The sequence below is a fragment of the Protopterus annectens genome, chromosome 15.part0, assembly GCF_019279795.1.
Source record: "Protopterus annectens isolate FY-2018-M chromosome 15.part0, PAN1.0, whole genome shotgun sequence".
Classification (NCBI taxonomy): Eukaryota; Metazoa; Chordata; order Ceratodontiformes; family Protopteridae; genus Protopterus; species Protopterus annectens.
The window spans coordinates 552,328,313-552,345,066 of record NC_056749.1 but is presented as its reverse complement, the minus strand read 5'-3'; the positions used below and the strand labels follow the sequence as shown (position 1 = coordinate 552,345,066).

General features: G+C 36.6%; 1 protein-coding gene across 4 annotated transcripts in view; it reads right to left on the bottom strand.

Annotated features, from left to right (window-relative positions):
- Window positions 1–4,438: 4,438 nt before the first annotated feature.
- The window catches only part of LOC122789918 (neuroligin-3-like), a 1,591,643-nt gene continuing 1,579,327 nt past the window's right edge, over window positions 4,439–16,754 (bottom strand). For all 4 annotated transcript variants that reach the window (XM_044057375.1, XM_044057377.1, XM_044057378.1 and 1 more), the window contains one exon: window positions 4,439–12,897. In XM_044057375.1, the coding sequence (XP_043913310.1) occupies window positions 12,063–12,897 (835 nt within the window). In that variant the 3' untranslated portion in view covers window positions 4,439–12,062. The remainder of the gene's footprint in view (window positions 12,898–16,754) is intronic.

Genomic DNA, 16,754 nt, shown 5'->3' with positions numbered 1-16,754 from the left:
GTGTGACATGTACTATAAATAGAAGTAACTGTGTTATTTTTTTTTTCTAAAACCATTATGGGCCAAAGGAAAGATTGCATTTGGTGATACTTTACGAAAGCTGTTCATAACCTATTTTTTTTTTTAAGATTTTATCTATGTGTCCCAGCTATTTGACAAGCCTGAAGGCATGGCACTAACAGTTGAGGAAGAAAGGTACCTAAGACAATAGGTTAAAGGTAGCATGCTTTCCAGGGGAATATAACTAATTTGAAGTAATTAAAAGACTTATTATATCAGAAATAAGTCAAAGACTTATTGTATCGCTAGATTCACTACAGTCTATTATTTGTTAAAACATTGGCAACCTATAGGCAGATTGTCATTAACTTTACAACCCAAAAATGAAAAAAGTTGCTTTTTACAGGTAAAATGTTTTAGCCCTGTCTATGTTGAATTTGCCAAATAACTGTACAGCCACAAGTGAATATGTTTTCTATACTCAGACTGTCTGTTTTTCATGCTTATTTTGCTAGGCAGTTGTGATCTGAGGCATGTGGTATTAAGAACAAATAATGGATCTTTTTTTAAACTATACAACTTTATGAGGTTTATAAAACATGCCTTTAGGACTTGCTTTAATTTTTAACAATTCACATACCTGCTTTATGTGATTTTACCTCTCTGATTTATGTTTCACTCCATGTTTATTTACTGTGCTTGATTCATTGTTACTTCTGTTTTATTAATTTGTACAGTGGTTAGTAGTTAAACACTTAAATTTGAACTTCAGAGTTTTACTTAGTGAAATGTAAAACTTTAGATGATGTGCTGTCTGTTTTTAAAATGTTTCTTGTCATTAGAAATTAAGGAGTAAAAATGCCCTTGGGAAAACTGCAACTGGCATCTGTTATATACATACAGTTCATGTCACCTGCAATTCACTTAATGCTCTCCAGTTCAGGGATTTTTGATGATCACTTCTGTTTATATCCTTTAACTGTTTATAGATACCGTTCACAGATCATTTACTATTGTACTGTCATTGTAAATTAAATGAATCTACTGCCATCAAATGAATTCCAAAGTTACAGGTACTGGAGTTATGTCCAAGGCTAATCTAGTCAGGGCATATTCTGTTTACCTGGGCTTTTGTATGTGGGTATGTTGACTATCTCTGGTGCTCAGAAGGAATGGTTGTTGTTTTAAGAGTAGAGAACATAACTATCCTGTGCTTACATCTGCATTATAAAATTCCCATGCCTAAGAATTCTTGAGAAACATACTCTTCCAATTTTACGTGTGTGTGTGTGTGCTGCGGTGGCCATGGCTGACTATGAGCACTTGTAAGTGTGTGTGTGTGCATGCATGTGTATGTATCCATGTGTGCATGCAATGCATGAATGTGTGTACTGTGCATGTGTGTGTAAAAATATATATGTATATACATGCACATGTATACAAGGTTTAATATTTTGTCTGTTCTTCAATTTGCATTTGAATGTTTGTATCCCACAATTAAACTGGAAGGGGTGGGCGACATAATTATGTATGCAAATTGTATGTTAATCATCATGCAGATTTTTGGCCAGTTGTACCTACTTTTCATGGGCCTTTGTCCAGATTGTTGATGTTTCCAGGTTGAGAGGTATAACCAGCTGCACTTGGAAGATTTTTCTACCTAGCCCAGTTAATCATAAAAAAATGTCCACCAGGTCCAAGAAATTGTATCTTTGTCATATATCTGTCCAGCCTCATGCCTCATCTAGAAGAAATTCAGCATTTCCTAAACTAAAATCAAAAGTATGGGCACCTTAAGCTACATATGGCTTTTAATGCTGTGCCACTGTTACTCTCTCATATCACCTTCTCCATAGTGATCTTTGCCTGGCTTACAAAGTGGCAAATAACCCTGCTAAGCTTGCTTCATGTTTACAAAACTGCAAACAGTACAAATACCTACTTAAGTGACCTACATTTATACCATGATATAAACTGGACCTCTGCCTATGATGGATATAGACATATATCCCAAAGTTTTCTGCTGCTCCGCAATAAGTTTCTACTCTATGCCAGACAAAGCAAATCCCTAGTTCTCTTCAAATCTAATTTAGATAATTGAATGGGTAACTGTACTTTAATCCCAGTTCAGCCTCTTCACTCCCTTATGGAAAGTAGCAGCACATAAACTGCAGTGTCTAGGCTCATAAAGATCCCTGTGATTGACTGTCTCATATGAACGTGTAAAAAGATTATTTGCATTTTTGAACATTGTCTTTTCCTGTTTTAAAAATGCTGGTTTGTACTTAAGAGCTAAATGCATACTTCAGAGAAATGCAGTGAGAGGTGCAATGAGTTTGCATCCATTTAGGTACCAGTAACAGGCAATTCACCAGGAAAAAAACATAATGTGACAGAAGTCATAGCTTTTTAATGGCCACTGTTTGAAACCTGGACTCTGCTAGAAGAATATGATGCTGTGAATTTGGTTGAACTGTTGTGAAAGGATTTTGAGTCACTTAGATTCAACTACAAACCAATATTTAGAACTTGCATTTTATTTTCATTGAATTCCTGTATAAAATTACCACCTTCCTCAGCAATAATTATTTATATTGGTGCTTTAGAGAATGTTTCAGCACTCTTTACTTCTTGATGTTAACTGAAGTGGTCATGGCTGAAATGACTTCTCCGGGAATGTAGAAATGCTGGATTAAATACTGAAGTTATCTATAGTCCTCTGGATGGATCAATAATGAATACTATGAGAATGAATACACTTTTGTTAGAATATTAATTATAAATTCCCTTTTATAAATACTTCAAGCTTATCTTTCATCATACATGCCTTCTCCTGCAGCCAAATACTGCTGTAACTAGTTTGCCATTAAATATTACTTCGAACAAATTTGTTTGTTTGTGTTGTTTAAATTCCTTAAACTCTCTGTCTGCTGTTTTTGAGTTAAGGCTAAAAAACAGTCAAAATATTTGTCCTTCTTCATGATCAAAAAATGAAAATTAACCAGTCAATCAATCATTTACTGTAACAAGATTTTTTATTTCTTTACTAAGCCTGTCTCAAAAATAACTACACAAGCAATCATTCTGAGGAAGTCAGTAAATTTGCTCTGCTTGTTTAAAAGCAAAGTATGCTGCCACTGTCTTGTAACATGTGTGAAAATATTTCAGTATTCCTTGAAATAAACTTTATTTTGCTGGTCACTTTTTCTTGAAAAATGCTTCTTGTCACCCTATATGTATAGTCAAAATGGATGCTTGTATACTGTGGAATAACCTGAGCTGCAGGCCTGGCAATTGAAAACTAAATGAGTATCAGTATATACATTATACCAAAAATATAATATCAAATAATGCAGCATCATTTTTATATTGGAAATCAGTGCATCCCATAAGGAAGAATGACATTATTCACAAATTTCTGCTTTCTAAATCTTTCAATAAAGCTAAATTAGAAGCGTGAGCAGTATAGACATGTAAAGAATACATGAACACGCTGACTGTTTTCCTTGAAACAAGAAAAGGTAAAGTTTTAATTACTGAGTTATATTGCAGTTATCTAAATTATAACCCATCAAAATATTAATGGCTAGAAACTGAGATGATTAGTTCTGGGCTTTCTTCATCCTCTTTTCAGAAGCATACCTCTTGGGTACCCAACATTTCTTATAATATCCCAGATTTTTGCCCCACTTTGGGCATCTGTTGCTCATAAGTTTGGTGGTTTTCTGGCAAATCATTGAGAATTTAAATCATTAAATTACAACAGACATTTGAGTTTCAAACTTCACGTCATTTAGAAAGTGTATGCTAATGCAAAACGTATTATTCTAGCGAGTTTCCAGGTTTGTCAGAGTAATATTTAAAATGTTCTCCCATTCCCCCATTTTAGGTCTTTGTCCCCCATTACTGCTGGCTATTTCCAGATCTCTTGTGCTAAGATATTCAGAGGTATGTTCTGTGGAAATGTTATGCTTTTGGGGTACTTTAGACTATGAACTCAGTCAGCATAGGCACAAATTAAGATCCTGGAATTTACACAACATTTTCTTTTACTTTATTGTGCTGTTCCCAGCTGATTTATTTAACACTCTATTTACTGAGTCTTCCTTTTATTCTTGACAGTCCTAAAATATATGCTTGGAATGGCAGTAAATCTGTATCAAAAGCTGTTAGTAAAAGCTGTAAAATCAGTTTTACACTCACATGTGGATGTTTGAGAATTTCTACCTGTGAAAAAAGAATTTTGCTATATTGTCATGTTATTCTCATACAACTTTAAGATGTGGCCTTGATTATTTTTCTGTCAGATCTTACACTGATTACCTGGATATTTTACAACAGGCATAAAGATTTAGTGTTCTGTTTCTTTGAACTAAAGTATGAAGAGAAATGTGTACAGACATGAGTGCAAGAAAATGAATAAAAACACAGACACTGGTTTGTTTTTGTTCCTTTTTATCAAGTTTGCTGGTTCTAAATTTGGCACACGGCACACTTGAGTTTAAAAAAGAAAAAAATATACAAGAACTGAAAAAAAGCTTCATTTGCTGCAACATACAGAAAGTATTGTGACATGCTGGCTAAAGATAGTGAGCTTGCCTGTATTTTAAGCCAGTGGATAGATGGCATTTCTATACCTTTCCAGTAAAAAAAGGTAAGGAACTGTCTCATCTGGCTAGGCTACCCACCTTAAGCCAGAGCATGAATGGTTAAAGTTAGCCCAACTCTTGTCTCACTTGGACTGCTCTTGATTCATTTTAATAATACAGCAGTTTAATAAACATAACATCTAAAACTGTGATATGCCTGTCAGGCCAAGAGACCATCATAAAAATGGGTCAGTTGTTCAACAGCACACATTCAACAATAAACCTTTCAACTGTTCAGTACCTGAAGGAATATATTATTTTGTCAAGCACAACCCATCATTTTACAGAAATATTAATTGTATTGTCTTAAATCCTGTTTCTTGATTGTCCAGTATTGCAAATAATGCTTATAAGTTATCTCACTGGTGACTCCTTAATGCAGTCCTATACTGAAGTGTAACATGCTGTTTTCGTTGTGCCTCACTTTTAGGTGAATGGTTCCTATTTCTTTAAGTCCTTAAAAACTAGTGCTGCATAATTCTAAGCAGTCCTTTTGCATACCAACATTTCAGATGGTGCTTGCCTTAATAATGAATTTTAGTGACACCATACTAATTATACAAGCCCTACCATAGTTAAATCAAATTAGAATACTGTCTTGTGTATTATAGCAGCATACAACGTGTATGCTTTTTTTTTTAAAAACTTGGAAAGATAACCTGTCCTGCTTGACATATTTTCAGTCATGACACAGGTCACAAGGGAATGGGCAAATGTAGTGTGTATTTAGAATGTAGAATGGCCAGTTAGTCATTTTATTTTGGGAGGCTGCAAACTATCAAAATACAGGCAAAGCATGAATTTCTACAGATAATGATCAGACATCAGGATTGAACTGTAGTCCTTACTGCTCTGAAGTAGAGACCTTAATCGCTGAGTCAACATGTTATTCAGTAGCTGAGCCACTGTGCTACCATGTTATCCAGTGGTTCTGGTTGTTAACCATATAGACATAAAATGCATGATTGCATTATTGCTGGTGACTCCTGCAGTGCATTTTGTATTTTCTTAGGTGCAGTACAACTCAAGTGAGTTAAACTCTTACTGTTACCTTTTATGAATGCACTTGGTGAAGCCCTGCACTCCAGGAATACAGAGAAATTCTTCCAGGTTCATTGCAAGTTTATCTGTTGAAAAACGTGTGCAGGACAGCCTCCTGCATAAATGAATGCTGTCTGCCTTTGTAATTCTTACACTCAGCTGGCACTGCTACCTTATTCCTGATTTGTCAACATATAGTGTTATGCATTAATTAAAATTCACCTTGCTGTATAACTGCAGTGGTAGCCCAGGGAATTAAATCCTGATAGTATTACATTGTATCATCATTATTATTATTTTATTAATATAATAATACTATTACATTGTAACATTATTATATTATTACTAATACTGCATGTATTGTTTTCTTCCTTTAAATGGTAATTAGTTAATCATGACTTTTCACTGCCATCTTCCCTTTTATTGTGACTTAAAGAAATCTGTTACTATAATGTATTCCATTTGAGGGCAAGGAATTTGGGCTCCCTGTTACTGAAAAAAATTTTGTTATACATAAAATACATGTTTATTCAAGTACTCCATGTGGGTTTCTTGTGTCACTCTTAGTCGTGTCTTTGACAATCAGTACTTGAAGTGCTTCCTATAGGAATACGTTGTGTGGGCTCAAAATATTCATCAGCATGCGAGCTCAGATCACAGAACCTTAGAAAAAGAGCAATTTTTTTCTTTGTTTGCTCTCCAAGCAGCAACATTGAAAAACAGAGGTATGGGAATGTGAGAAGCTTCCCCTTCGACATGGCAGGTATGGTTTAAAAGAAAAAGAAAAAATGGTTGCTTGGAATTTTATTTTAATTGGCTGCAGTTCCAGAAAAGCAGCTTCACATACATGTGTTTAGGAGCTTTGTGCACTCAAGCTGTTGCTTTCATGTAATTGCAACTGAGTATTGCTGTTTGGAGTAGTTTACATTTGATCAAACATAGCAGAGACAGAAAATATTTTGCATCCTCATATACTAACTTAGATGCTGATCAGCACATGAAAGGAAATTTCTCACTTCGAGTTGGTGCCAATGTGGAATTGGTACATATAAGTTTAGGGGTGTGGTGGCCTTGCCCCTTGAAATTGGGGGTGCAGGTTGGTACTTTTCTGGAAAACGTAGGATAAATAACATGTCAGTTTGAGTTCTGTTTGTGATGAGTTGTGATTCATTCAACCAAAATGAAGCCAAAATTAATTGTACATATTTGTAATTCATCAAGTAAAACTGAGATCTTTAGCATTGCTAGCAGTGGAGAAAAGTTTCTGAAAAATTACATTTTAAATGAAAACTTGCCTCATTTGTAGGTATTTGCTATATTGCATATCATTTGTAACCCATAAATAATTCACTTATATTAAATAAATTGTAGTATGTTAGCAGTTAGTTAAATAAAATAACTTCCACATGAGGAAAAGCCCATTAGTGTATATAGTTTACTTCAGGTTGAAACAGAAGTAAGAATTATCTGTATCTGTAAAGCCCTTTTGGCTCTTCTGAAGTCCCTCTCCAACCATTAGGATGGACTTGATACTTCACCTACTTTATTACTTTGGCAGCCAAAGGAGAGAGCATATACTTGTTAGTCTCATTTATTTACTCTTTGTTGGTCAGGTTTGTCTCCCTGTGCCAGTGTTCACTTTTCACAGAAGACTAGAGGTGGTACTCAGTCTGACTAGGTGAAATCGGAGCATAGCACCGGGGGACTTTTTTATTTATGTTTTGATAAGTAGCATGCAATTCTCAGGCAGATATGCCTTTGTTTTAATGTCTCAGCCAAATGACAGCATTGCCCAGAGTGCAGCTCCCCCATAATGTTGTATTGCAGTGTCAGTATTGAAAAATATAATCAAAGTACCTGTGGTGGGACAGAACCCACTGTTTTCAGATTTTCCAGTACCAAAGGAAGTGTGCTACCTGTTGTGCCACTTACACAATTGGTGGGTTACTGCTTCCTTCAAAATCAGAGAGTTTAACTACAGATGGCATTTCAGACTGGACAGATTATGTTAGTGCAGTTATGTGCTACATATGGAGTGGCCACTCTAATTTGGGGGTCTGTAAGGTTTGACCAAACTAAAGCTACCAGTGATGTTTGTATTCAACTAACCTCTACTCCACTTCAGCTGGGTCATGTTAGGGACAGCCTGTGTCTACTGGTTATCACACAATCATTTGTTCTTCAACAAAATCTTAAACATCTTACAAATCCCTGGCTTTCAGTGGCTGCTATACTTTTTTACTTTGCACTTCTCAGCATACCTATACAAGCTAACCAACTTGTTCTACTTTTACCCCAGAGCATTTCAATGCATCATTTCTGACTGCTGCTTGGGCAGATGAATCCAGTGCAAAGCTACAATCACCTGGTATGCAGGATTGCCACAGCTATTAACAAATCACAAACAAATCCAGTATAAATCCATTCATAATCTGTGACAATTGGGGGCACTTGTGAAATATTAATCCTATTTATCTGGGAGCATTGACAAAATAACACATATACAAATTAATATACATTTTCTAAAGTAAAATATGTTTATATTAATTATTGGCATACTTTATTAAGTGTACTGCACAATCTTTTCTCCAGAATTCACTAGCTTTAGGAGGAATTAAGAGGAAAAGAGCTAACATTTAAGTCAGTGAGGGATGTTGAGAGATATGAGGAGTGTGTGCTTTCATCTCTCCAAAATCTCTGCAAATCCCTTAGTTTACAGGAGAGAATGCTTGTTTCCTAGCCTTTTATCCCTTCTTTGCATATCATGTAAGCCATAGCTTCTAAGTGGCTTCCTAGGTGTACTACTAACCTTCTCATCCCATAGCTTCCAGACTATTCCATTTGAAAAGTTACAGATCTTGCGTCATACTTTCAAAATGTGTAACATGTTAACCAGGGGCACCACTTTCTCGTTTACACTGCTGCACCACTATGGAAAACCTTTTGTTGATGTTCATTCCTCCTGGGTGAAAATCTCTTCCTTTTTGTCTCTTATAGCAGTCAGCCTGCACTGGTAACTACCTGCTGCAGGATAAATGGCTATCAGTGCGGAAATAACTGAAACGGTAAACATCTTCAGTGTTGCTTCAAATGAGATTACAAAAAAGATGGCACCCTTTTAATTGACTGCTGTAAAACACAGACATAAACTGTCTCTCGAACTTGGAAATGTAACCTTTGTCCAGCAAATGATTGATGCCATTTGCAGCTCATGCTGATTATGGCATAATTTGCAAATCATTTTCTACCAGACAGGATGTTATCTACAGGACTGTTGGTCAGTTGTTGGAAAGGAAGAATCTAGCTTAATTCCAACGAATTTGTATCTCCATATAAAATTTCAATGGGAGAATTTTAAGGAACATTTCTCATTGTAGAACTTGGACTCCAACATGCTTGCTACAAATATTCCATTTTAAGAACTCTCTCCATATATGCATTCATGCTCCTTTATCTGGGTATTTCTTGTATGGAAAGGGGGTATCATTTTATAGTGATTTCAGCTGTTATTCAAGCACAGTGCTCTTTTTGATACCACAGACAAAAGGCATACGAAGACAAAAAATATTTCTTCAGTAATATCTACTCATTAACAAACAACTGCTTCTATAAATTTTATGCTTTCTTTTTATTTTTTGCATTCTTTGACCATGCTGCAAAACACATGTTAAGGGCCAGCAAGTAACACCTGCTCAAAGGAAATGCAAACTAAAGATGATCACTTTAAGTGGTCAAAGAATGAAATACTCACTGTCCTGAAGTGGAAAATGGACATTCACACCTCAGAACTTATCAGAGACTTCATTCTACATTATCATTCTTGACTGTACATATTCTGTTACTGCTGTGAATATGAAAAATCTCTGTAATTACACTACCAAAAGGTATGGTTGTAAGTGGAGGCTCTGTTTTCATCAGACCATTCTGCAGATCACAGTTGCAAATACTAAGGTACTCAATCAACGTGCCTAAAACATGAGATACATGCTCTCCTGCCAAATGCACTTCACCACTTTCAGCATTTTCTTCTACGACTTCAGTTCAGCAGTTCCTTTCATCCATTTTGAAAATCATTCCAACTAATGCACTCCCTCACTCCTTCTATCTCCTATTACTGCAGATGTGGAGAGTGTGGGAAATATACGCACAACCATGTGTGCATTTGGTCACGCTTCCGAATTTAGATGTTGACATAGAATTGTAAAGCCAAACTGGCACTAATAGTAGGCACAATGTTTCCATTTGTTAAACAGACAAACTATAGGTAAACTACCAGCAAAACAATGTGTCTTCTGCCCAGGAAAGGTCAGCACATGTTCTATATACATAGCGATCAGTGCTCACTTCAGTGGCAAGTTAAATTTTAAACAGCGCCCAGTTTATTGCTCTAACGTCTCATCAATCTTTAACCCACTTTTTGAGTATCTTTGCCTGCAGTACATTAACAGTTGCACAGCGGTTTAATGGATGTCATTCTTAAGCTTGGAACAATTTTCTTATAATCTAATTATTTTACTAAAACATGGTACCCATCTTATTGCTATGATTTTTTTTACCCTGTACTTTTGATTTGTTTTTTCCTCTTCCACCGACTGAATGCATTTAAATGAACTGACAGTATGTTTTATGAAAACTAATAACATAAAAATTCAGGTTGGACAGTTAATGAATATGTGACCATCCAAAGAAACAGCAGCAACTTAACTGTGTTTTTTCCCCTATGGTCATCTCCTGATGATAATTCTGTAGAGACTGTTTTCTTGGAAGTTGCTAGGCTGTAGATGGCTGTTTATTTGGAACTGAAAGAGCATGACTGAATGATACTGAATTGCATTTATCTCTCTTATCTGGGTTAAAACACATCCCAGTGCACAGCCTCTGGCATATAGTTTGTGTCTCCTCATGTTTTGAGGAGATTTCATACAGATTTGGTGCAGTATAGTTACAGGTACTCTAACAGTGTAACACTGACTCCTTGTGCCATGTGGTTTCAACTGAACACCAGAACCATCTTGACTATATCATGGTAAAGGTGTGCAAAAATATGTACAGGTATCAAATTTATTTTAAAAATAAAGATAGTCTAATTGTGTTAGCGGTCATCTTTTATCACACATCAAGCAACTTGGTAGCAAAATAAATCCCTTCATAATACACAACAGCTAAAAGGTATAAGGTTGTAAGGCATGACTCACAGAAATCAACCTCTTTTGTTAAAATGTTTTACAAGAAATGGGAGGAATTCATATCAGTTAGTCAACAAAACATACAATATGATAGCATCCCAGCTTCCAAAAATCAAACAAAAATGGATATATTGATCTTGTTTATGATTTCTCCCTCAAAACATGAGCAATTAGAAGCAATATATCTGTTCAACTACTCACAGAATTGATGGAGAAGCTGCTGAATTTCTAAACTTAATGAAATAAAAATAATTAAAAGGCTGTTATTAATAGTATTACTGAGTCTTGTTTTATACAAAGTTTCTACAAACGCATAATCTTTAGTGTAAATTTTATCTTCCTTATATTTCTACCTCTCCCTCAAACCCCCCACCCCTCCAAAAATGTAAAAGAAAACGACATACATTTAGTTACAGAGTCCATGATGGTAAAGACAGGTGTGGTAGATTGTCCCCATCAATAGAACAGTGAATTGAACTTCCTCAAATAATAAAGGAAAGCATATTAACCTGTTGAAAACATTCCCAGATCTCAAACTCCTGATCTGCATACGTTTTATTTCCTCACCTGTCATGTAAAAATAAACAAAAATTTCCAAAAGAACACGTTTCTGTTTCCTGTGAGCAGAAGTGAACAGTGTCTGCACAACACATACTGTGACTGTAAGGCATTAAAAATGCAAAAAATGAAACTGAAAACCTCCCAGTTATTCCTCAAGATGCATGCTTGCCTGTACATTTATTTGAACACACAGACAAACCAAGCACAGGATCCTCTGTCCTTGATGTGGGAGGGGAGGTGGGAGGGGAGGTAGGAGACTTCATTCTTTTGAACAATCCAGGCCATAGTCCCACCTCCCCATTTCCAAAACAGTGCAGAGAAAAAAAAATCACTTTCTCTGTTCATTTCTCAGAGACTTCTTCATTTAACTCATCTGATGAGGCCTAGTTGCACAGGTTCTCTCAAAGTCATGGAGTTATCCTGAAGCACCCCAAGCAAACAATGATATCATTTTCTTAATGGCTCAGCCCTCATTTCCGTACTGTTCCTTTGTAGATGTAATTATTTTATTAAACTTTTTAAAACAGCTTACTCATACAAATTCTGGCACTTTCCATCCCTTGATCACCGTTGCTCTACATAGCAGGCTGATCTTTGTTTGAGTTTCAGTATCTGCACCTTAAAGCTATACCCGGGTAGTTGAATGTGAATGAGGAAGGCCTGTACTGTTGAAACCAGCAGCAAAGGTATTGTATGGATGAAGGTTCTGCATTCCCACAAGAGAGTTGGGAATCATTGTAATAGTGTTGGGCGTCATAAGGGGGATATCATCTGGAGATCGTCGCAATGTAAGTGTATAATCGGGGAGAGAGGTGAGTCGTAATGTGTCATGTGCCTGAATGGATTCACAGTCATGGTGGGTCTGATTCATCTGCAGTGAGGTGATCTCTTCCTCCTGGGCATGTGCAATGTCACTGGCAGTATTACGCTGTGGACTTGGCTGTCGGTGAGTGTCCTGTCGCTTTTTGTCCTTCCTGTAGTAGAGGGCAGCAAATGCCAGAACATTCAAGAAAAGCAGTGAAGCCCCAACTGCAATTGTGACACTGAGCTCTGTAGAGTAATCTCGTGGATTTTCAATTGCCAATGTGTCTGGATCTGTGTTCCAGTTCTCCTTCGAGTTCTCATTTGGGTAGGCTGTTGAGATTGGTGGTCGCTTGGTTGTGGGCCAGGTTTTGCCTACAGGATGCCTTGTAGCATGAGAATTCTGTGTAGTGTCGGGTACCTTAGTGGTAGTGGAGGAGGTGTAGTGAAACATGTCATTCAGATTATAAAGATGAGGGACTAAGTGTTTCCAGAAGGCCACCTTGGTGGCACGGTAGTGGTCTCGGACTCGAGGCTTCAGCCCGATGTGCAAGTACAACTGATCTCTTGGGCTATACTTTGACCAAGCCACTTCTTCAAAACGATTTGCTTTTGTGTGGATGAACTTGGTGTCCTGAGGGACTGGCTTATTTGGATCCCTACAAGTAAAACAAACAAAAACAAATGATTAAAATATGCCGACATCATTCAAAGTCTCTTTCTATCTCAATAAATTAATTATACTCTTTAAAACATACACACACACACACACACACACACACACACACACACACACACACACACACACACACACACATTACTGTTTTAACTAAATACAGTAGCATTTTATTCAGAATGACTAAACCATATTAAAAGCTTGTATACCACTAGAGTTAATGCCTTACTTTAGAACTTGAGTGCATCATTTGCTGTTCCTGTCTATGCCTGCAAACTGGAATGACAAAATGGTTTACTATGGTAAGGATGATCCGGCTTCCAAAGAATCCACTGTATCGAAGTCTGGAGGCCGAATGGTGACAGTGTTGAACCTGACATTATCGAAGTACACATTTTGCCCCCATCTTGACCCACATTACAGCCCGTTCTGAGGTCGAAGTCGAGATGTATTTTGATAATGTCGGACTTTGACATTGTTACTTTCATGGATGTAGGTCAGTGATTCTATCATTTGATGGAATCTGGATCGACCTTACCATAGTAAACTAACAAAACTCTGTTGTAGTACACATCTCCAAGTCCAGCATATTGCTGTGCAATGACTTCTGTCTGGTAGTCACCAGGTCTAAACTTTCAGCGCAAGGACATCGGTAAGCATATGCTACTTGCATTATAGTGTACACTTTGACAAGCCAGGGGGTAGCAAACCGGTAGAAAAAAAAGTCCTAAAAGATGTCCCAAAAGTCCTCCTTTCCACAACAATAACCTTTTCGTACTCAGCCAACCAGGACAGTTACTATCACTTTTCTTTTAGTCCTGCTTGCTGCTTGGGGGGAGGGGTAAAAATGTGATTGGTCACTGCACTCACGACATGCCCAAAGTTAAGAATGTGGTGGGGAGTGGTGAATGACTGGACCAATCAACAACACTGACTCTTGATTTTTTTTTTTAACTTGTTATTGGCTGCAAGTGGTTTTGATTGGCTGCTTAATCCCTGTTAAATACAGCTGCAGTCAGTCTCCTAGTTCTTTCTGCTGCCTGCCTGATCGTAACTTTTGGAGTTCCGCAGAAGACGATTTAAGTGAAAAGCTGAACAACTCCTTTTCATTGCAGTCTTGTGATGTGCATGGCTCTCTCTTTTGCATTTTAGTACAGTTTGTACTAAATCAACTTGCACTAAAATGCTTCTGCATTCTCAGACCGAGTGTGTTTGGCACTGCACAGGACAGTCTCCTAAAATTTGGTTGGGTACTGCAATTTGCCCTATCTTCAGCACACGCAAGTCACATTCTGTTCTGCACTTTTTCTAATCAGCTTGCTTCTTTTTTAAGACCAGACAGGAATTAGGAATCAGGACTCAAGACATTTCCGGTCATTTTTTTTTCACACACTCCTTTCCAACACATTCCCTACAGCAAGCAGTAAACCAGCCCATGAAAATTAACCTGTGCCCTAACTGGGATTAAATAAATCTGGAATTACCACTTTGCAGTGCAGAGAGAGGACGGCTGCAAGGTGTGTGTGTGTGTGTGTGTGTGTGTGTATATATATATATATATATATATATATATATATATATATATATATATATATATATATAAAATACACATTTTTTTACTGCTCAAAAAACTGTAAAGTAGTTAATTATTGCAAATGACTTAAAAATGAATAAGCCAATTACATGTGTTACAGATCGGGCATGCATGTCTGCAGAATAACTTGTATAAAGTGATGTTTTGGGCAAAGGGCAGCTGATAATTACTTCAAAAATTAAGCTTATGAGATTGGGAGACATAAACTGAATGGTTAATATTTAAAACAGTACATGGTGATTGAAACTATAGATACGTTTTAGGACTAAGGTATGTATGATATTGTAGATGGGTAGTTCCAGGTTTGTTTTACTAATTATATCAATCAATTAGTTAATGATAGTTATAGAACTATAGCTTGTTTAAAAATGTTTATAAAAGTCAAGGAAATCAGATATGAAGTCACTGTTAGTTACATTAGACCCAGACTTGAGTATGGAATAACTATATAGAAACCTTATAAAAAAAGCATGAGTGAACTCTGTCCAATGGACATGTGCCAAGAGCATCAATGGAAGTGAAAATGTAAATTACTGTGCAGGACTAAAATATCTGAACTTGTACAGTGTCTCAGATATTTAACAGTAGACCTTATTTAGGTATATAGGGCATTTAGAGACAACTACCTCTAGGAATGTTTGGAGTTATCAAAAAGTACTAGCGAGTCATCAGGCAATCTATGTAGAAGATTCTAGAGGAATGAGAAACATACTAACTGATTCTCTAAGAGAACAGCTGATGTATGGAATAGAGTATCAAATTATACTACAGCAAGCACTAGTATAGATATTTTTAAGAACAGTCCGAAACTTATTATGGGAACAACTGTTTTGGTATATTGGCAGGCTAGAAGGGCATTATTTCCCATGCTTGAAATATCTGTATGTATGTAAAACCTAGAATGGGAGAAGAAAGGCCCAGAAAGAGGGATAGATTTTAAATGTCACCCTTATAAAATTAGAAAGCTGCTGGAATAACAGGATATACATTAGCATGTATTTTCACTGTTTAGAAAAATATTTTTCCACATTTGGGACTATAAAGGTTGGGTTGTTTAATAGTATGCATATGACTGGCCTAATGCCAACTCAAACTGTAGAGAGAAGGACTTGATTTATGTTTGTTATCACACTAAAATCGATGGCTTTTCAAGAAGTCTTCAAATGTTGCAATGTTTCAAAGCAACAATTTTATGTACGTGTAGCAGTAGTCTGTTTACTACACGTTAGAAATGCAAACTGATGGCTGATTTCTGTTGTGTATTATATCCGCAAGTGTTGGTTAAGACTCATTTGTTTGCTTAAGGTTAAGATTGGTAGTATCCAGGAGCAAATGTAGTGGAAGGGATAGATAAAGTTTCAGAACTTTGGTCGGCCATGAAAATACTTGCATGTGCATAGATAACAGAATGATTAAGTACAGAAAAAAACAATAGCAAAGATGTACTGTAAGCAACTGGTGCAGAGACTGTCAAACAATTTCAGTTATACTGAAATTCAAAACTGCGGGTGTTTTATCAGGCTGAGAAAACAGTAAACTGACAAGTTTTTCTTTTTGTATGACTGCTTACAAATTGCTTGCAAATTGGCTACAACTTTCTGGGAAAGAAGGAATATGGACAAAGCCAAACATAATAGGTGTACAAGGGCCAAAAAAACAGGGACAGATTTTAAATATTGCTCTTATAAACTAGAAGGCATACAGTTTGCTGGTATTAGTTTGAGAGTTTCACTCTTTTGCACTCGCGTAGATAGGCTTGCTTATACAAATGATAAATATTACAAGCAGGATGTGCAGTCTAGGCACAGGGCAGAGTTTGCCGTAGCAGCCCTGCTGGGTATGTAGACTTGTTTCCCCTAGGTCAGTAACCTATCTAGAATTACAGGGTTTGTTTTAGCATGTATTTTCTGAAGGATATAAAGTCTGAAATGGAATGTATCATTATTTAGTGACTACAGTCCTCCGTGATTTGCCAGAGAATCAACATTTTTGAGGAACAGATCAAAAATATGAGGCAAACATGTACACATTCTATTGCAGTGTTACAGAAACTTAATAAAACATTTTTCATCAGCATGCATTTCCCGCTAGTACTTTTTGATAACTCATTAGGCAACATCTCAAGCAAAGTTGGCAGTGCCATGACTGCTCCCCAGGCTAGTGAAAGGTACACATACTAATCCTAGAGGACTTGATAATAATTTTCACTCTTACTCACAAACCTTCGTTGAAGGTTGTGCGTCAGG